The following is a 23,353-nucleotide window of genomic DNA, read 5'->3' as shown; positions in this document are numbered from 1 at the left end:
GTCCAAAAGTGGGTCATGGATCCATTACGAATAGACCACAAGTGAATCACAAACGCGTCAAGTTTGTAAAAACACACTTTATTTTAGAGTACAGTGAATTTCCAGCACAGAGCTTATATTTTGAAGTGCCATTTCCTACTACAGAGTAGCGGACAGCAACTTGACAGAGACAACAAACTAGCTCAGTGACACTGCCAAACGCAAGTATGATGCTGAATATATTTAACTTTGTGAACCTTGAACTAATGAAAAAAAATCTGGACCCTGTAGCTGAACCAGTTAGGAACCACTGCTCTACATCATGCTGGTGATGAGACTGTAAATGAAATAACTAAAGTTCAAGGAGTAAGCAAAAAGCAAAACCTCAACTTTCAAATATAACAGGGTACTCATGACGGCTAAGTCACAATCTCTTTAAATGCAAGTCTTAGGCCCCAGTCACACAGACAGTGTTTTAGCAGCTGGAGTCGGCTTTTTGTGTTGCTACTAGCCTTGTGTTTCTACGCTCTTGGCACCTGGCACTTTTGCCGGAGCACTCTTAATTCCTCCAGTTGAAAAAACTTCAATTCAGAGCAGACAAGCACCCCACGTCGTCTTCCCTTTTTTCCCCACTGTCCAGTCAGATGATTTTTGGTGGTCATGACAAGTTTACAGATGCTAAACAATGGAGGAGAAACTGGTGGTACTCCCCTTGATCCACCCTCTTTTATATGGCCTCGTACCCACACAGATCTCAGTTTCCTTCTGCCCAACAAGCTATTTGCCAACAGCCTCTAACCCTCAAGCAGAGCTAAAGCAAGTACTCTCTACCTGTCCATTTTAGGAACTTGATTCTAATTGCTGTCTAATAAATAAAATATATAAACAGTAGATTGATTACATGGTAGGGTTAGGGTACAGAGGTGAAGGGGTGGTTGCCTGGCAACAATAAAAAAAGATGCAGCAAGCTTTTTTTTTTTTTTTTTTTTTTACTGGTGGCATTCAATTAAAATAAAAAGGGAGCATGGTTTCTCTGTGGTCAGGCCATAGTCTGCTAATACTGCCAATAAATTTCATCAAATTAAACTTTTATTTTCTATTTAGGGTATGACAAATAACAATCAGTAAGTAAACTTACAATCAACATTTATACAACCCAAATTCCAAAAAAATTGGGACACTGTAAAATATAAACAGTTCTGAAAAAGTTTGGGGCTGGAAAAACTGCACACAGGTAATCTTATGTAACTGCAATCTCCTGGTATCTCTATAATGTTTCTGAAGAGTTTTATGGTGCAGTGTGGGTTGTAATCTCACCTTTTTCTGAGAGGACTCTGTGGAGGATGTTGGAGAGGTGCATCTTCTTCTCTCTAACCCCAGCGCTCAGATACTCCCTGTCCAACAGGTCAAGGAACAGACGAAGCTCACACACCAGTTCCTCCATCGCTGCAGCACACACACAATATATATATATATATATATATATATATATATATATACATATATATATTCAGGGGTTCCATTAGTATTTGACACAGCAGCAGTATTTATCACATCAGCTAGAATATACATAACAGCAATCGACAAATCATTAATTGCTAGAAGCAAAAACAAAAATGCTACAATTAATGAAGTTCAACAGGGCACAAGTTAGGGCTAATCAGCATTATTTTGGTCAATATTGAGATCACAATTTTTTTTTACAAGATTACGTAGTGTTTTTAAAAATAAATAAATAAAAAAAAACAGGAAACAGGCGTGCTGCTTTTACATCACTGTTGGAAACTGTTGAGGTTGATATTTTGAAATCTACTCTAAATTACTGTAGACTACTAAAATACTAAATAAACGGAAGTTACGAGAAACTTAAATGAAGTATAATAAAGTTAAACTACTGTTACAATAGAGTTAAATTAAGAACTGTTACAATAAAGTTAAATAAAGGGACTGTTATAATAAAGTTAGAATAAAGTACTGTCACAATAAAGTTAGATAAAATACTGTTTTAATAAAGTATTGTTATATTGAAATAAACCAAAGCAAAACCACTGGTGCTTTTATTGTGAAGCACCCTGCTCATCTCAGGCCAGTAGTATTGATGCTTTTGCTGTGTACTTGAAGCTTTGTTAGCAGTTAGCCCAAAGTTAAACTCTTACCACGGCACCTTTAAACAAGAAGATTTATTCACTGTGGGCAGAGAACAAACTAATAGGGATGCACCGAATATTCGGTAACCGAATATATTAGGCTGAATATTGCAAAAAAACACACATTCGGTATTCAGTGGAATAAGTGAAAAGCAAGGCCGAATAATAGCGGCGTGTTTTGATAATGCAATCAAACAGCGTGTGGTGAAGGACAGAGTAAAATGTTGGCAGTGTGGCAATATTTTACTCCATCCGTCACCGCACTCGCATTTGTGACTAAAGATAGTTTTGTGCGAGCAAAATAAATCATTCACCACGCTGTGCGAGTACAGATTTCAACCAGCAAAAGAACCAAAAGGCGAATCCCACCGGTTGTGGGTTGAATGGGGGTCACAGACACAGACATGAATACATATTTCTGTCAAATACGGCGGCCATAGTGCTCCGCGGTGCAAGATAACGATAAAAAGTACCTGGACAGCCGAGCCGTGGCAGCACACAGGTATGTGACGTGTCAGAGGAGACACGAGCCGTTCAGATTTCTCTCTTTGTGGCAGGTAACGGTCCACAAACCTCACCGCACTTTAGGGACTGTTCTTTACTTATGAAGGGACTGCTCTTTACTTGTCAGTGGAGGAGGGTGGCTGGTTGATTTTTATTTTATTTATTTATTTTATTTTGATCCCCCCTATGTTAATCACTTATTGATGCTGTTTTTGAATGAATAAGTCAATAAGTAATTTATTCCATTGAAATATCATTGATGTATTATAGAAAAGTGATTTATCTTTTTATAAATGACAAAAAGCACATCTGCCTCATTTTTGCTGTGGTATCGTGATAACACTCAGAACCATGATATTTTCACTGGTATCGTACCGTGGGTCCCAATTTTGCTACCGTGACAACACTAATCTGGAGGGGGTTCATCTGCAAAAACTAATGAAAAACTAAACAATGGTATTCGGTATTCGGTACTCAGTATTCGGCCAAGCGTTTAATTTTATTCGGCTTTGGCTTCGGCCACAAATTTTCATTTCAGTGCATCCCTACAAACTAACCACCCGCCAGTTTACATATCAATAATATCTGCAAGTCATACTGGTGCTCCATGATTGCAAAATGCGGCAAAGTAGTTGCAGTTTGGAGCCGTACAGTTACAAAAACACATGGCTCTCTGCTCACACTGTAGTAAACTTGTAAAAAGTTAAACATTTACGGCAGCACTGTTAGATTTATTTACTGTGAGCTGGAAGCAAACTAACAGCTCTACAGTTCATATATTAATAACATTTACAAGTAGCACTGGTGCTCCATGGTCCCAAAATGTGATTCAAGCAAAAATGCCAAACATTCCCTGGTCCATCTTATTGGCTGCAAGGATTTGCTGCTTTACTTTGTCTTATGTGTATAAGTAAATTGATTATGTTTGTGCTCTGGACTGTTAGGACCAAACAAGATATTTAAAGATATAATGTCACCATGGCCTCTGGGAAATGCTGATGTAAATCAGATTGTGTCATTTTATAGGCCAAACAATTATTCAGCAAATCAAGAAAAACACAGGCACATTAATCCACACTGAAAATAAACACTAATTTCAGTCCAACCAGTTTGCAAGCAATGTTTTGCCACTGTTGCAGCAGCGCAGGTTATTGCCACATATTTATACAACCACCTGAAACAGTACAACATAATCAGTGTTTCCCTTACCATTATATTGAAGGTCAAGTTAATTTTATTTATTTTTATTTTCTATATGGCGCCAGATCACAACAAGAAGTCATTAAAGGTTACCTTTCCTATAGAACAGGTCTATACCTTGTCCTTTTGTTAAACAAACTAAATAGCCTTATGTTATTTATCTTATTTATTTCTTCTGCTCTCTGTATCGCGCACGCGCGCACACACACACACACACACATACACACACACACACACACACGCGCGCGCACGCGCGCGCACACACACACTTGAGCGCGGCTCAGGCCGCACTTTCCTGACCAACCGCAACCCAAGTCCAAGACAATTATAACCGAAAGCCCAAACCCGACAGACTTTATGATTTTTAAGTCTGAACCCAACCCAAGCCTGACGAAGTTTGTTAACTGACATAGTAAGGCTGTGCAATTAATCGTGATTGCGATTACGATTTTGAGGTCAAACGATTTCAAAATTAATGAAATCGAGGGTAAACGATTATTGGTCATGGATGCCTGGAGATGTCATTTTGTCTTCTACAGAAGCCACGCATGCGCAGTACAGCCCCCTTCCCTCCTCTCCTCTATTCACTCCACGATCCAGTCAAGTAGGTGAACTACGAATAATGCGGGAGTGTGTGTGTGTGTGTGTGTGTGTGCGTGCATGTGTGTCTGTGTGTGTGTCCACATCGCGGCCATGTAGAGACATAAATGACGTGCCGTCGTGTAAACAATATAAGTCATCACGTGCCCTGCATAATCGTTTGCATAATTGTGATTTCATTTTGACCAAAATAATTGTGATTATGATTTTTTTTTCATAATCGAGCAACCCTATAACATAGTTATTGTTATGGACAGTGTGTAAATGACCATCAAAAGACTGCTGTTACGCACAGTCAAACACGGCACTCGCACAGCAGCACAGTGCAGCACGGTACCGTACACACACTCAATTGGAGCGGAGCCTGTGTTGAGTTCAGGTGTTGTCAACGTAAATAACAAATTCTGGCACTTGAATAGGCCATAGCACAACACAGCAGCATGTCGTTGTCCCCCCCAACCCTGTAAATCTAGGGGCAATATTGATAATACAACCTGATGGAGATTTCATCTACCGCTTGACCGCAAAAACATTAAACATGGAGGTGCATCACCATTCCTCACAAGATGTCATAGAAGCATGTGATCGTTTAGGACAGCACACACCAGTGGCATATGATGCGTATCTAAACACAGGCGCCTGGTGTCTTATATGAACGCAAACAGACCAGCACTATTGCATCACAACACGCCACTGTCCTATTTCCCAGCAGCAGTGCTTGTAAATACCCCAGAGGAGCAACAACTGGATCACATTAGCCTCCTGGCTGATCCACCCAGGCTACGGTGCCTTAAGAAGTAGGCCTACCTCTGTCTGTATGTGGTGCTTTTGGTGTATGCAATGGGGCTGGTGTGTGTACTGAGAGTTATGGGTGAAAATCTTTGATCTTACGTCAGAGTCTAGAAGTCATGACTGTTTTATATAAGAAATTGTGCAGCTCAGATATGTTGTCAGAAGTTGAGGTTCATTCCTTGCAGATCCAGCAGTCTAAAACTAGCCAGCTCTCCACCCACATGTTAGGCTCAGGTTAGGGATTAGAATGTACCAATAAATCTTTTAGACAGGCACTAGATGTTCTTGCTACTTCATGCCAGGTATCTGTGATGATGCAACAAACTTATACCCTCAAAACATGTCTGAATACCAGATCTGATCATATTTCACTCCGCCATCACCCAGGTATCTACGATTAAGCAACAACAGGTGAAGCTGCTGGTAGTTGGCACATGATGTAGAAGATTCCTCCTAAAAGTTTTTCTCAGAATATCAATTGTTACAACAGTCTCCCAGAGAAAATATATAATACAACCATATTCATTATCATAGCAGCAGTAGACGGTATTGGACAGAGCTCTGGGCTGCATTCACAGCCGCTTTCACACATTCCTCACATAATCTGATTATCCTACAGGAGAGAGATGGAAGGAGAGGGAGGTATGGAGGGAGTGAGAGGTAAACCAGCTAGGAGAGAGATGATAGTGTAGAACTTAATGATGTGGAAAATGACGTAAAACTAGAATTACCGCTTTGCGGTTGTATGCCTCTGCAAACCCATCAAGTTGCAGTTACAGTTTATATCCAAATCTGTGAAAACAGCCCAGAAGATCTATACAATCAGCATGGTTTCAAGATCAGAGTCACCAATTCAGTATCTGACCAAATGTCTCCCCTTCTGTTTCTGAGTTATGATGTGGATTAATGGCCAGACACAAAACACGTTTTGTGAGGTCACATTGACCTTTACCATTGACTGTTCAACCTCCAAATTCTATTCAGTTCTTCATTCTTCTTTGTGCCAAATTTGAGGAAATGCCCTCAAGGATTTGGGATACTGCATTCACAAGAAGTAGACAGATGCAAGGTCACAGTCACCTTGGCCTTTGCCCACCAAATCAGTAAATCCTTAAGCACAAGTGCACATTTATGGCTCAGAGGTAGAGCGGGTCGTCCACCAATCGAAAGATCAGCGGTTCGATCCCAGGCTCCTCCAGGCTGCATGTCGAAGTATCCTTGAGCAAGATACTGAACCCCAAATTGCTCCCGATGGCTGTTCCATCGGTGTGTGAGTGTGTTAAAACTGAGTAGCAGGTGGCACCTTGTATGGTAGCCTCGGCCACCAGTGTATGAATGTGTGTGTGAATGGGTGAACGTGACTCGTAGTGTAAAAAGCGCTTTGAGTGGTCACTAGATGACTAGAAAGGCGCTATACAAATGCAGGTCCATTTACCATTTACCATTTATGCCAAATTTGAAAATAATCCCGAAAGGTGTTTTTTGAGATATCGCGTTCACAAAAATGAGACAGATGTGGTCACAGTGACCTTGACCTTTGATCTATGACCACCAATATCTTATCAGTATCTTATCAGGCGTTCCTGAGATACCACCTTCATCAGAATGGGATGGACGGACAACCTAAAAATATAATATAATATATATAATGCCTCCGGTCATGGCTATTGGCAGTGCAGAGGCATAAAAAAGAGATAAGAGAGAGGGTGAGAGTGAGAAATATTCATTCATTCATCTTCTAACCGCTTCATCCTCTTGAGGGTCGCGGGGTGGGGGCTGGAGCCTATCCCAGCTGACATCAGGCGAGAGGCAGGGTACACCCTGGACAGGTCGCCAGACTGTCGCAGGGCTGACACATAGAGACAAACAACCATTCACACCTACGGACAATTTAGAGTAATCAATGAAACTCGTCCCCAATCTGCATGTCTTTGGACTGTGGGAGGAAGCCGGAGTGACCGGAGAGAACCCACGCTGACATGGGGAGAACATGCAAACTCCGCACAGAAGGGCTCCCACACCCGGGATCGAACCGGCAACCCTCTTGCTGTGAGGCGACAGTGCTAACCACCACACCACTGTGCCGCCCAGTGAGAAATACTATCATTTTGTATAATGTGTTTGTAGCTTTGACCATCATGTCTACCCTTGTATAACACTCACAGAGCTACACTACATAGCCAGATGTATGTGGAGTTTTTGTCTGGGACTGTCATGATATGGTCAGTTAGTTCCAATGAAGAGAAATCTAACTGCTACAGTGAACAATGACATTTTAGACAACAGTATCCTCCCAACTTTGGGCCAGCAGTTTACATTTGTCTTTTTCTTGTTTCAACATGACACTGCCCCTGTGCAGAGTTAACTCAATAAAGAAACGGTTCTCTGTATTTGATGCAGATAAACGCTTTGCACAGAGCCTCGACCTCATCCCTATTCAAAACCTTTGGGATGTACTTGGAACACCAACTGAGAGCCAGGCAGAGAGCAGTGCTGGACCTCACTGAGGCAATACTAATGGATGGGAGAAAATCCCTGCAGCCAGGTTCAAAAATCCACTAAAAAGCCATCCAGTAAAATGGATGCTCAGAGAGCCAAATACCCCTCATTCTGTGTGTGTAGAGTCTGCAGGACATCACCAGCTACAGCAAACAATCCCCTCACTCTGTGGAGACCCATCAATTGTCCAACAACCTCAATTAGGGGTGGGGTATCAATTAAACTCAATGTATCCCGGCTTGTTCCACAAGGGATGCTTAAAATGACCAGACTTGCACCGATTACAATTTTTTGGGCCGATACCGATTTCTGATTTGCAAAGTGTCTGGAAGGCCAATTCCGATTTTGATTTCATTTTTTTCAAACCACTTTACAGCACACAAAATATTGCAATATTTCCTATCTTTTCTTTATGAGAGCATTTTAACAAAGATACAACCAGCTCTTCAATAATCATCTCACACAAACAAACAAAAACAATGACACAGTTTAAGAAACATTTCCTTTTTGCTCAAATATAACTTCAGGTATACATTCAGTATTAAAATAAATAAGTAAAAAAGGCATACATAAATAAAAACATAGATAAATAAAATAATAATTCCTTGCGTATAGCATTTGTTGGTAACTTCTTGAGTAGACAAAAAAGTGATATCTCCTGTAGAAAATTCACACAGGTCTTCAGAACACCCCCGCCAGGTTGCGCGGACACACACATCTTCGGCACACGGACACATGCATCTTCGGCACGTGGACACGTGCCTCGTCGGTTTCAAGCAGCACAGTGCAGCAATGAGAGCTCCGCAGTTAAGTTTAACATAGTCAATTAACACCTTTCTCCTTCTCTCTTTTGATGTGTGTGTGAATGATTAAGGTGAGAAGCCACCCATGTTTAGCGTGACAAATGTGTGGCAAATATTATATATATATATATATATATATATATATATATATATATGTATGTATATATGTGTGTGTGTGTGTGTATATATATATATATATATATATATATATATATATATATATATATAAAATGTCACTTTTTTAAACCACTGGCATGAGACTTCCTTCAGAGTTTCAGTTCTCTTGTTCTCTCCCTTTCACTGATGCACACACAATAAGAGACTCATAAACATGACGTATCACAAACAGTGCACCTATTTAGACTGCCTTCTCCAGAGCAAGTGATTTGTGTTTTTGTGGCTATTTAGTCACATTTTGCTGACAAATGTGATATATATATATATATATATATATATGTATGTATATATGTGTGTGTGTGTGTGTATATATATATATATATATATATATATATATATATATATATATAATAAAAACTGGGGAGCTGTAAGGTAGATTCCAGCCTGCGAATAAATCCTCACATTTAAAGGCGCAGAGGCAACAGTTTAACTTTCTGCTAACGTCTATTAAGGGTGAGAGATATGGCCCTACAATCACAATATTTCAGTGTATTTTTGCGATAACGATATTCTTGAACATATGACAAATTAGTAAAAAAAAAAATTATTAATTCAAGAACATAGATTTGCAACAAAAAACATAGAACTGCAACAAAAAAAACATTTGAACAGTTTCCAAATACAAAAATGTGTATCATGGGATGTATAAATCAATAGGTGATTTCCTTCTCTTTTAGAAAAATCCTGAATGATTGAGTTGGGGGTTTTTTTTTTGTTTTTTTGTTTTTTTCACTTGGACCTTTATGCTTTGCCATTTCTCCTCTGATCATCACACTGTGAACTGTAACAGGCTGTTATGCTACCACAACTTTCGCACATTTACATATATGTATATTTTGTTGAGCCACAAGGTTTACATTACCACAGGTTTATGACAAAACGACATGGATTCCAGTGTGCACACGGTGAGAGAGGAGTGGGATGAGTTCCCTCTGAGCAGTAGCATCATGATTCCTTAAAGTGCTTGCGTTTGCAGGTTTGACAAGCTCATATTGCACCTACTGTTCTGACTATAGCTACATCCAAGTTCAAAATGATTGATCGTAATGTGATTCAGACAGACCTCAGATGGTCCAAGGAAGTTGCTGGTGGGCAGTTTTGAATAGACATTGCACAATGATTTACAGCATTTCTGTAGCACGCCGAATGTAGAAAAACAATCCCTCAAATCATCTCTTTTGTACAGCTACTCACTCACACACACCCTTGATCACTTTCACCATGCCTGTTTTTTTCCAACACCAAGAAGAGCAAAGCTCTCTTTAAGGCTTCATTTACTGTTCATAGAGCTTTGTGCAACCTGGGCAATACTTTACCTCTACTGGGATGGTCAATATGCTAACCCTGTGTGTGTTTATGTCATTAAAACCTTAGGCAAGCACTCCACATCACCAAAGATGTGGAGGGAAAATTAAGTTGCATGGAGCAAGAAGGCCCACCCTTTAAACAAGGCCCATAGGTGAGCAAATAATACATCCTCATGCTAACAAACCGTCCACACCCTCTCCTCAAAATGCACTCCTGTCTCTCTCTCGTCTTTCTCAACTCCCCACTTCTCTTCTGCTTTCTTTATTTCTTCTGTTTTTTTGTGAATCATTCTCTCCGGTTCCATGCATTTGTGCATACTTTGAACATGTGTCTTGTAAATAATTTCAATTATAATCACATGAATGAACTGTTAGCAGTTTAGTTTGCCTCCAACCACATCTGCTGTCTCAACACTAGGCTTGCATAATAAATAATAGGAGCTCTTAAAAAAATCATCTCTACACACATACATAAACACACAGAAAGACACAAACCTGCTTAAAACAGCTAGACATGTCAGAGGGATGTTTTCACTGTGAGGTATTCACACTTCCCAGAGCTCAGAACAACAGGGGCTTTCCTGGGTGACGTGTGTGTGTGTGTGTGTGTGTGTGTGTGTGTGTGTGTGTGTGAGGCAACAGGATCATGTTCGGGTCTTGGAGAGAACTAGAGACCCTGCTGCACTGTTGTTGTCGGTGCAAAAATCCTTAGCCAGGTTGGAGAGAGGAGGGATTTCTATGGGGTCAGATCAGTCTCATAATGAATGAACTCACTAATTCACACGATCTGTTTCACAAATATTATTTTGAGGCACACTTGTAATATAAATTCACAGATCATGCAAATCGCTGAATATGCATTTACAAACTGCTTCTCATTTGTGAACCTCTCTACATTTGTGAGAGAAATCTGTGTGGTGAATTTTGAGACTCCCCTGACGTTGCAGGTAAACAAACGTCACCATTGGCTGATTAATCTGTCAGTCAAATTTATGATACTGATTGACAGATTGATCAGTTAATCAGGTGTGTTCGCTTTCAGCCAATCGTATGGCTCCTTACATTTTCTCCACACTTTTAAACCAATTGCAGAGCTACTGAGCTACTGTTTGCAGTGTTCAAACAAGACGCGCTAGACTGAAACGGTGGAAGAGACATGGATCAATCTCAACCTTTAAGTAACACATTTATCTTATTATCCCCTCGTTGTAAATCATGCAATGTTACTGAATTATAATGAGCTGAAGAGTTCTGCTTAGCCAAGTAACATGTTTGAATGAAAGTGTGGAGAAAATGTAAGGAGCCATACGATTGGCTGAAAGCAAACACACCTGATTAACTGATGAATCTGTCAATCAGAATCATAAATTTGGTGGTGACATTTGTTGACCTGCGATGTCAGGGGAGTCTCAAAATTCACCACACAGATTTCTCTCACAAATGTAGAAAGGTTCACAAATGAGAAGCAGTTTGTAAATGCACATTCAGCGATTCGCATGATCTGTGAATTTATATTACAAGTGTGCCTCAAAATAATGTTTGTGAAGCAGAGCGTGTGCATTTGCGAAACAGATCGTGTGCATTAGTGAGTCCAAAATACAACTGCGAACCAGAGCATGTGCATTTGTGAAAAACCCTGCGTGAGTCCATTCATTATGAGACTGATCTGACCCCATAGTTTTCAGCCCTCCTCCCAGAATATAGCTGATGTGATTGACAGCCTACTGACAGACACTGTTTTACTTTGAGTGTGTGTGAGTCTGTGTTTCAAGTGTCTTTTTTTTGTTTTGTTACCAGCAGTGTATTCAACACTTCAGGGACGTGTTTAGTCTGGGAATTTGACAAGCTTTGAAGTCAGGATCTGTCTTCACAAACATACACACACACACACACACACAAGGCTTAAAAGACTTGTTTATGTGTTATTAAAGAAGACTTCATCCAGTTTCTCTCACAAAAATGTGTCCTGCTAATTACAAACCATCATCCTGAAGCCACATCCCTCCTGTCAGTCATTATGTGCTCTTACTTGACTTGGATTAGTGAGGGTTTACAAACTTCATGACACTCTCTTGGCCAGGACCACAAACACACAACGCCAAACATGAACTTGGGTCAGTTCTCATGATGAAAAAATGTTACAGATTTCATCTTGGTTTTTATTATCAAGATCTATTTTTAGTCATGGAAAAAAGTTACTTACGAAAAATTTTCATCACATTTTTCACCAACGAAATTAACACTGGGTCACAACAATCAAAGCAAATTTAGCAAGCCTTGCAATGCTGTCTAATCACCTCAACTTTACTGCAAATTCAATCATGACTAAAATGGTTAAAATGTCTTATCATTGCAGAGCAACACACAGCGTATTGATTCACTCAGTCCCTCTCATTGTCCAAAATTAACACATGCCAAGTGTAAATTGTCTGTTTGTCAAATAAATCTTGGAAGGCTATCTGCCACACTGTTTGTACCACAGCAGTCACGTCATTGATTAGGGTACTATGCGGAAAGTCTCCTCTGCATTTTGGTTTCATTTATGGTCCCGCTGCTGTGCTGCTTCTTACCAGTCAGTGTCGGAGTTTGACACAATGTGAAATGTAGCCCACACCTACAGTTCATCTGACTGACTTTATAGGGACAACACACTTTATGTTTACATCACCCAAAGCATGATGGGAACAAGGGCTGCACAGTACATCATTCTTTTATCATCATTGTGTCAACTTCCTCAATTAACACATAGTGAAAGACTGTGATAATGAGCTTGAGGATTTTTTGAGTTAGCTTCAAAAGAGTATCAGTAGCAAACTGCACTCTGAAATTAAACTAGCATTCATTTTATTGGTGCCATTTGTGTTCAATTAAATGTTCAATTTATTCGATAAATGAATGGCTTTATATAGGCATAGGCTCAGTGTGAGTCTATCCTCACAGAATGAGAGCGTATGTGTGGTAGCAGCTGATGACGGGGGAGGGGGGTGGAGGGGGTTGTCTTTTAAATACCTGTGTGTCCCTTTGTACCATTCTGTGCCCTTTCTCTAAATTCAGAGGTTTATGCAGGTTTGTGAACACAGCACAGGTCGAGCTCTCCATGAGTTCTTTTTTTCTCTGCAGCAGTTTGTGACTCGTGGGGTGGATAATTGATCCATCGATCCATTCACAGCTGATCAGATCAGATCAGACCGACGGATGAGAGGAGCAGCTGCTGCGAGTGAATGCAAATTTTTAGACCCAGCAGAATGAAATGTTAGGTTTCACTTTGATCGCATCTGACGTTCTGCTGCTCCATCTGTGCCCCTTGTCTGCTCTGTGCTTTGACAGTTTGGTTATATAAATAACCAAACCATATATATTCCAGTGGCACTCCTAAAGTACAGTCCAGCTCCAGAAATAAAGAATCAGATGCAGATGTTTTAATCGTGGCATGTTGCCACAAATAAATAAATGTGTGGGAAACTGTGAGACTACTATAAGCACCACAAAGACAAAACTAAGTACATTTCAAGATCTAAATAAAAGTAATATCGTTATGACAATATTCAGCTATGTTATTGCATATGGCATAGTTTCCACATATCGTGCAGCCCATATATTCAAAACAGAAATTTAAAAAAATCATTATGGCTTAGAATGGCCCACCAAGTGCTTCTAATATCACAACACCGGCACCCTCCTCTATTCATCCATACTTTACTAGAGCATGTATAATATACTACTACTGTATAAAATGACTTGCCAAATGATGGCATTTCTGAGTGGCCTCACTTATATCAAAGCAAACAATAAAGTTCTCAGTTTTCCTATCATGTTTTCATACTAACAAAGCACAGTGCTGTGCAATTGTGCTGTGCAGTGTTTAGGTGGTTATTTTTGGCATATAATTAGAGACCAAAAATTTGTTACATTAAAGCGACAGATATTAAATCCACATCTAAAGCCAAATCAGCAGATGGTATGTCAGCTCTACTGCATGACATGCCAGTTCAAATTAAAAACTGGTATTAAATCTTTTTTGAGAAACATATGCTGTTTCCAGCCAAAATAGGATGTCCAGGTACAAACACTCTATTTCTAAGACGTAGCTGTGTGGTGCTTCTTTGTTGCAGGTGATAGATGCCTATCCCAGGCGTAACAGCCTGCTGACAAAGCCAATAGATGCATTATGAGCTCAAACCATTTAACAAGCCAACCACCAAATCATCTTCGGTGAGCACTTTCTGTGGTTCTGGGAAACTTAATTGCATCCTGTGTTGAGAGTTACAGTAAGATGGTGGTGGTTGTTAATTAAGGTTGGTTCATGGCAGAGTCCTGCACGGGTCCAGTTTTCAAGATCCGCCTCAACCCGACCCGGGAACGTACAAAACCGCACCCGAACCGCAAACCCGCGCATCGGGCCAATTAACGACCTGCAGCCCGACCGGTAACCCAGATTTAAAGTAATCATTTTGGGTCATATTGGCTGAATACTGAACAGCATATCGCCACAGTTAAGGTGCCAGTGAGTAAACAATGACCTGAATGAAGCAGCTCTCACAATAAAAACCTGACTTCAGCTCCATCATCAACCTTTCTTCTCCCATACGAGTGTAAAAGCACTCGTTTGTTACGTTTAATGCTTTTAAACTTTTAATCTATGTAAAGGAACTTTACATGTGTAATAATAAACTTACTTTCTGTCCAGAGCAATGTTCAGCAGTTACAAGCCGTCACGTGTTTTTAGAATCCATCGAGGAGAGAAGTAATCCATCAGGGAAACACTTCAGAAACATTATAAAGTGACAGTTGTACGTTTTATCCACTTATTTCTCAAATACCTAAATAATTATTTACTGTTTTGTAAGCGGCGCTTGTTAGACGGTGGCAGCCATGTGGCAGCCAAATTGTGTTATTAGATGGGAAACGCGTGTAAACAGCTGAAGCAATGACCGTTGCAAAATGGCGGAAGCGATCCTCAGAGAGTAATGACCAAAATAGTTATCTGTAGTTTAGTATTTTATATTAATTTTGATGTGTTTATCTAAAACCTGCGATCCCACCCGCATGTTATTTTTTCCACCCAGATCCGAACCCGGGAAATTTTTTTTTTTAAATACCACCCGCAAATCAGCTGTTTTTGTGGGTACCCGACCCAGTGCAGGACTCTGGTTCATGGTCTGGCCTCCTCATGGTTACTGCCTCCAGAGAGCCCCAAAACACAGCATGAAAAGCATTAATTTGGGCAAAAGACAGGATTAAATAAGCACCTACACACACAAAGGTTTATCAGTGAAAACATTTTAGTTTCCAACACAGACAAAATGACAACTCTCACTTTAAGAACTTCTGTTAAATTCATCTATCCATAAATTTTCAACTGCTTATCTGAGGCTGGGTTTTGGGGCAGCAGGCTGAGCAAGTATTCAGGACATCCCTCTCCCCAGCAATACTTTCCAGCTCCTCCTGGGGGATCCTGAGGTGTTCCCAGGCCAGATGAGATATTTAATCCCTCCATTGTGTTCTGGGTCTGCCCTGGTGCCTCCCACCAGTTGGACGTGCCCAAAACACCTCTAACACCCAGGAGGATCCTAATCAGATGCTCGAAACCACCTCAACTGGCCCCCTTAAACAGGAAGAACTGAACTTCAGAAAAAAAGCTAATGACCAGTCTGATCTTGAGCGTACAGCTGATATTTACGTGGTTTGTTTAATTGATTCAGGGAGGACAGACATTAAACGATGCAACGCAACAGTCAGATGCTAGTAGCAACAGCTATGGCTACGCCTATGCTGTGAATCTGTGGTTACTCAATGGCTACAATACCTACTTAAACACTGGTATTGGGAAAAAATAAATAAATAAATAAATACACAATATTCCTACTCCCCAGCTATTCTCTCCTCCATATTTGTTTCTTTTTCCTAGTTCGTCATGGCAAATTAGCCAACATTAACAACTTGAAATGTAAGCTTCTTGCGGACATCCATTTTTGAAGGAAATAACTCCAGTCTTGCGCATGGTCTTGCATCTTTTCTTGCATCTATTGTTGCGTGTTCATCATAGGTGGGGACCAGACAGACTTCTCAGGGATTCCTCCTAGTGAGCTGTCTTGTAATGTGTGACCCCTGTTATTTATCATCCGTGTAATGTGCAAACTCCATTATAAGACAGGCAGTGGTGTAATGTGATCAGCACAGCCATCTAGCAACTTTAAGTCGTATAGTGTGTATGTGCCATTAGATTCACTACTTCCTGACTATTTAATGTGTGTCTATAGTCCAGCAAAAATCATTTCTATAGCTGAAACAATTAGTCTATTAATCAATAAGTCGATTAACAGATAATTGATTAGCAACAACTGGTATTATAACTTCACTGTTTCAGTTAAATAGAGCAAAAATGTAAAATATTCACTAGTTCCAACTTCTCAAATGTGAGGATTTGCTGCTTTTCTCTGCTTTGTATATTGAATATCTTGAAGGGACATTGTGTAGCTTTTTCAGTTGTTTACTGGCAAAAATCAATGTCTGCATTCATACATATGTCATCATCAGGGTTTTCCCTGCCTATCTTAGACCAAGGCGGGCCGCTGGGGTGATTTTGGCTACTGCCTTGGTTAAAGCGTGTGTGTGTGTGCATGGGGGGCGTTCAGATGTAGCGTCTTTTGTGTGCACAAACCCATTACTTTCTTTTTTTTTTTTTTTTTTAAGATATTTTTTGGGGCATTTTTAGCCTTTATTTGATAGGACAGACAAGCGTGAAAGGGGGAGCGAGACAGGGAGTGACATGAAGCAAAGGGCCACAGGCTGGAGTCAAACCTGGGCCTTTCAATGTAGACACATTGTCATGTGCCCCCACTATGCCACCATTGTCTCCCTCTATATGGTATTTGTATGTAAGGTATTAGGCCCTATCCATCTCCAGTAGGCGCAATAAAAATCAATTAGGATGCGGGGGATCAGGATCTCATCTACCAAATCAGTTGACAAACAAGTATTTTATGTGTAGGCCTACACAACAAAATTGTGGTCGGCCCCGCTGAATCTCACTCCAAGGTTTTTTGAAAAGTTGGCAGCCCTGCATTTCAGGACCACTGACTTGTATCATCAGAACAGACAAGTCCTGTGATTTTAAGCCTCCTTTCATATTTAATAGAGTGGGGCAGGCCTGGAATTTCGTCATTTTAGGAGCAAGGCCACTTGGCCTTTCGTGTTGTCAATTTTTTGAGGGCACAAAGGCCAAAAGCCAGAGCAGCAAGGCCATAAAATAAAACAATGATTTTAAGTCCACGTTCATCATGAATTTAAGGACTAATTTTTTTTTTTTTTCTCTATACTTGTCTGCATTGGTCTTCATAGCTTAGCGCCACTAAAGGGTGTAAGCTTCTTGTGAAGATTGATGCACTGTTAATCTTGCAGTCAAGTATTTTATACCCATAATGCGTGGTTGTGACCGTCACCCACCCTCCCTGGAGGAAAAACTTCCTAATATGAGTCAGAGAGGGCCGTGATACACCAAAGTGTGTCAGGGGGAAAGTAAGGAAACAAGCAAGGGGGAGGGGGTAGGTGCTTAAGTCCTGAGTTATATAGTGACAGTGCATGCGGAGAAGAAGGAGGAAAAACAAACAAATAAACAAACAAACGAAAGAAAAAAAACAGGGGAGAAACAGGCAGTGTAGCTGATGTATTGTAGCCTTGAGGTGGTTGTGCTTCATGCAGATTATCAAAAATAAACATATACATGTCTACTATACTGTACTGAAAAACAAAAACAAAAGAGAAGTCTATACTGAACACCAAAAATGTGAGAGTCTTGTTGAAGGGGGAAAGCCCGATTGCAGAGAAGAGTTGCCAGCGCGGTGTGGTAGGTCTGAGACGCAAGTGGGCCCCTTTGGAGTGATCCCATCGGTTCTTTGCGATGCGTCACGGAGCTGAAGTATTGAACATGCATGCATGTATTTGAACCCTCCCAATGTGTTTATGAAAACCATCACCAGGGTCCAGGGCCAGCCCTGCGGGGGAAGGGGGGCGGTATGGCACCCCAAGAACGCAGGAGTGCCCAGACCCCAAGACCAGGGAGCCACAGAGGCTGCAGGACACCACGCAGGCCCAAGGACCCAGGGCGGCGAAGGCCGGCACCCCCAGAGAGCCAGAGACACACCCCAGACAGGCGGGGCAGGAGGGCCCGCCCACCCACCGCCCGACGCGGACCGCCCCCGACCACCCGCCCGCCCCCACCCCCACCCACGGATGCACCCAGGGACCGCCCCCGACCCAAGGAGCCAGGCGCGGGGGCCCGGCACTGCCCACGGGGAGAGAACCAGCACCGCACCGGACGGGCCCGCACCAGGCGCCGGCCACCAGCAGACGCCGGACCGGACAGTAATGAGAGCCCACCCAGGCCCGGCCGGACGAGGGAGGCAAGGAGGCGGTGGTACTGCAAGGCATATGTCCCCGGCGCATCGGGAACCAGGGGACCGCGAAGGGCCACCCGCCCGAACGCCCCAGGACGGGCCCCCACCAACACACATGAGAGAGCAGACCGCCACGAGCAGTCAATCCCCCATCGGGACCCCCTGGCAGAGGGCCCATAAACCACAGCCGGTCAGGAGGCAGAACCCCGGCAGGAACCCACAGAGCCCCCAGGGCGCCACCCGGCCCACCCGCCACAGGGCCACGGGACCCCCCGGAAACCGGGAACCCAGCCAAACCACCATGATGTAAATGGGCTCCCTGGCTTCAACCCTCTGCCCAGGAGGGCCAGGCCCCACTAGCCACGCCATGCGTATCTACAGTGTGTGTAAACCCACCACCCCCCCTCTTACTATGATTCTCCGATCCCTGACGGAGAAACATTAACCCTACACCGTGAATGTGAATGTGAGTGCCCATAAGTGTGATGTGGTGCATTAAAATTGAGGGACATAGGAGACAGGTGGGGGCAAGGTTGATGGCTACAGCACACTGCTGTCCTGCAGCCCGTGCAGCCATAAGGCACCTGGAACCTGTTCCCATCTGTCCCCCAAGATGTAGGTGTATGTGGTGCTTTAAAATTGGAGAGCAGATAAGGATGGGCCGGGGGGCAGCATGGAGGGCTACCGGACACCACTGTCCCATAGCCTGCCCCATCATGTAGCCCCCCAATCCATCCGTGGTCCGCGCCTCGAAGAGTGAGTGTATGTGGTGCATTAAAACTGTGCAATGTGTGGTGAGTGAACTAAATGTGGTTTAGGACGCCAGGCCAGTGTAGGCCCGGCCCGAGGGCTGGAGGGATGGATGGGAGGGGCTAGGAGGTGGCACCAACCAGACCCTGGCGCCGCGAGGCCCCCAGCGCCCATGGACAGCGGGCCAGGCGGGCCCCAAGGAAACCCAACGGGCCCCCACCTAACCCCGCCCCACTGGCAACTGCAGCGGCAGGCCCAGAATTTAAGGACTAATGATGTATAACTAGTCACTAAACTAATAAAACAAGCTCAAGTAATAATAATGAGTATAATATGTAATAATGTGATTTATTTAATAGCACTAATAAATCCAATGTGTTTTAAATATAGAACAACCAGGTTTATGTATTTATAAGCAAACTATCTTAAATATTAGGCTTAACTATTTTTTGAGTGTACATGATAAACTGATTGACTGAACAAGACCGGCTTACAATTAGCCTATTTTTGATGTGTTGTTAGATAGCTAACAAACAATCAAACTACAGCAGGGCTATTCAATTAGGCTACTATTTCAACTGGGCCGCATTTCAAAACCAGATAATGTTGACGGGCCACATTTTTAGCAGTGAGCAACCGATCCACTTTTTTTTTTTTTTTTTTTTTTTGCATACATATATATATTTACATATACATACAGACATGGCCCTCCTCAACATGATGCAGAAACAAACTAAAAAGAGCTATCAATGCACAGAAGCATAATAAGTGACATTAACAGTATCTAACAACACACACTATCTCTCTACCAGCATCTCCCTCTCTCCTCTCCTCCACACACACATGCACACACCTCACCTTCTGATGCTTTCCTTATAGGTCAGTGGATATAGTTTTATACAGTCCATGGCAGCAACAGTCATGTTTACAAAAACAAAGTCACTATTTAAAACACAATAATATTTCACTGGAATATAAATATTCCTCCTGACATCACAATACTGAGTGAAGAAAGTCACGTTATCTCAGCATGAAGACAAACATCAGTATCAGTCATTCATCTTGCTCTCTGTCCCTCCTCTACTGAGGACACTCACTGTCTGCAGGTCGGCTGTCTCAGGTACATCTTCAGATAAAGTGTTAGCCTATACAGACAGCTTTCATTTAGTTTTAAGTCTAAAACACTTTGCTGTTAGCACCGCGAGCACGATGTGCTTGTGTCGACCGCGATCATAAATCATAATAGCGATGAATGAGAGACTGTGGACAGAGCAGATTGAAATATTCTGCATGCTGATCACATGTATTGTATTGATAAAGTATTGGCTTGGCTGGCAGAGCTTTTATCGCACTTACTCACAGTAACAAGTGTAGTTGTCATTAACTAGAGTCATCTTGAAGTTATATTCCCTTCACCTGCACCGTGGCCCCACCGCTGCACAATGATGATACATGAAACAGAAACTTTAAAAAGTAACGCCGATAATGGCTGAGCTTATTACAGTGTTGATTAAACTTGCCTTGGGTTGTTTAATACCAGGTCTCGGTGCCGATCCCTGCCTGGGCGTTTGATAAAATCTCCTGGTTGGCCGGTGATGTACGCATCGTCTCATTTGAAGTTGCTCAGTAAGAATCCAGAATGTCATCACATTCTTTTTCTCAAAAGACGCAGGTGTCAAAGCCGTGTTGACAGGAAAGAGGCAGAGGAGAAAACCGCAAAATCACCTAGGCAGTGCAGGTGGGTCATCAAGGCCACTGTGGCCTTAGGGCAGATGCACAGAGACAAATGAGGAGGCCATGAGAGCCATGGCCCTCGTGGCCCTCGTGAAATTCCTGCCCTGGAGGGGGACAGTAATATTCTCAGCTGTCAGGATGTGCCTGCTGTAAAGGGTGAATAAAATCATAATAATAACAATAATAATAATAATAACTTTATTTGTATAGCACTTTTCAATATAAATAACAAAGTGCTTTACAGCATAAAATATCAGCACACACTCAATATCAACACAAAATACATACAAATTAAATATTACATCAACTTAAACATTACATCATAAAAGCCCTCCTGTAAAAGTGTGTCTTGAGGAGCGAGGTAAAACGAGGAACAGACTCTGAAAACCTGATTTCCTCAGGCAAATCGTTGCAGAGTCTAGGGGCCCTGATTGCAAAGGCCCTGTCGCCTTTTGTTTTCAGCCTAGACCTTGGAACAGCTAGCAGGGCCTTATCAGCAGATCTCAGACTGCGAGCTGGTTTGTGTGAGGATAAAAGGTCTGAAATATAGGCAGGGGCTAGCCCAAGCCTGGCCTTAAAAACAAATAAAAGAATTTTAAAATCAATCCTAAAATGAACAGGCAGCCAGCGCAGGGATGCTAAAACAGGGGTGATGTGGTCACATTTTTTAGACCTAGTTAAAAGCCGAGCTGCAGCATTTTGTACTAACTGTAGATGGTGAAGTGATTTCTGGCTGAGACAGGTATATAAGCTATTACAATAGTCGAGGCGTGAAGAAATAAAAGCATGGATGAGTTTCTCCAAATCTGTGGCTGAGATAAAAGACCTGACTTTAGCTAGCTTTCTCAAATGATAAAAACATGTCTGTACCACTTTTTTTTACATGAAGTTCAAAGTTCAAGTCCTGGTCAAAAATGACGCTGAGGTTTCTGGCTGAGGGTTTTAGAAGAGGTGTTAAATCGCCAAGGCTTTCCAAAATTAGTTTTCTTGTTGTGGATGGACCTATAACAATGACATCGGATTTTGACTGATTGAGTTGGAGAAAACTGTCTGACATCCAGTATTTTATTTTTGTGATACAGTTGTGGAGGGCTGCTATATTAGACTGATCACCGGGCTTGACTGGGATGTACAACTGTGTGTTGTCTGCATAACAGTGAAAATGGTCGTTGTATTTACAGATGATGTCACCTAGAGGGAGCATGTAAATGGAAAAGATAATAGGGCCCAGGATCGACCCCTGGGGGACACCATAGGAGACATTAGTGGGGGAAGAAACAGAGCCAGCTATAGATTTCGAAGATTATCTGTTAAAAAGGTAAGATCTGAACCAATACCTACATTTGACATTTACCGTGTCAAATGCGGCACTAAGGTCCAAGAGAAATCAAATGGAACACTTGCCGGCATCTTGAGTCAACAGGAGATCATTGCAAACTTTAAGGAGAGCTGATTCTGTGCTATGAAGTGATTGAAAGCTGGACTAGAATTTTTAGAATAAGTTATTTACTGATAGATGATTTATTAATTATTTGAATACAGTTTTTTCTAGGATCTTTGATAAAAAAAGGGAGCTTTGAGACTGGTCTGTAGTTGTTCAGAATGGATGGGTCTAGATTGTTTGGTTTTTTTTTTGAGCAGAGGTTCAATTAGAGCAGATTTAAAATAAGCAGGAACCACACCTGGTCAGAGAGTGATTGACAATAGATAAAATGAAGGGACCAACAGTGGACATAATCTCCTTCAGTAGTCTGGTACACCCCACTTGCCCTAAACCTATATATATACATACAGATGTGTTGATCTGTGACTAGACATGTGGTGCATTAAAAACAAAGTGGGCATTGCAATGAGGGGCCCGCCCTATGGCCGGCCATCACCTGCATGCCCCATTTGCCCTATTCTTATTTTTGTTTGTTTGTTTTGGTTCTGATTTGGTTTTTGGCTTGAGCTGGTGTGTAATGTATTAAAAAAGTGAGGTGTGCAACATGGACCCTGCCCAGGGTAGAAACCAGGGCGGAGGAGAGGCCAAGAGGGGGCAGGAAATACAGGCCCGGCCCCCACAGGTCCACCACCCCCCCGTGGCCACCAAGATCAGTCAACAGCAGGCAGGGCCCAGCCCACCCCAGCCCACCAGGGACCCGAGGCAGAGCCTATGTAATAGTTATATAATAGCAGTAGTACTAATAGTCCTGATGACGACGACGATAATTCATTCATTCATCTTCTAACCGCTTCATCCTCTTAAGGGTCGCGGGGGGGCTGGAGCCTATCCCAGCTGACATCGGGCGAGAGGCAGGGTACACCCTGGACAGGTCGCCAGATTATCGCAGGGCTGACACATAGAGACAAACAACCATTCACGCTCACATTCACACCTATGGACAATTTAGAGTTATCAATTAACCTAGTCCCCAATCTGCATGTCTTTGGACTGTGGGAGGAAGCCGGAGTGCCTGGAGAGA

At 42.2% G+C, this 23,353-nt stretch overlaps 1 protein-coding gene across 1 annotated transcript in view; it reads right to left on the bottom strand.

Moving 5' to 3' along the window:
* The window catches only part of afap1 (actin filament associated protein 1), a 263,294-nt gene that overhangs the window by 199,408 nt on the left and 40,533 nt on the right, over nt 1–23,353 (bottom strand). Inside the window, exon 2 of the mRNA XM_049568925.1 lies at nt 1,297–1,425. Within this exon, the coding sequence (XP_049424882.1) occupies nt 1,297–1,425 (129 nt within the window). The remainder of the gene's footprint in view (nt 1–1,296; nt 1,426–23,353) is intronic.

Source organism: Epinephelus fuscoguttatus, linkage group LG23 (genome assembly GCF_011397635.1).
Source record: "Epinephelus fuscoguttatus linkage group LG23, E.fuscoguttatus.final_Chr_v1".
Taxonomy (NCBI): Eukaryota; Metazoa; Chordata; class Actinopteri; order Perciformes; family Serranidae; genus Epinephelus; species Epinephelus fuscoguttatus.
Note: the sequence above shows the minus strand (reverse complement) of the source record. Positions and strands in the feature narration are given on the sequence as shown.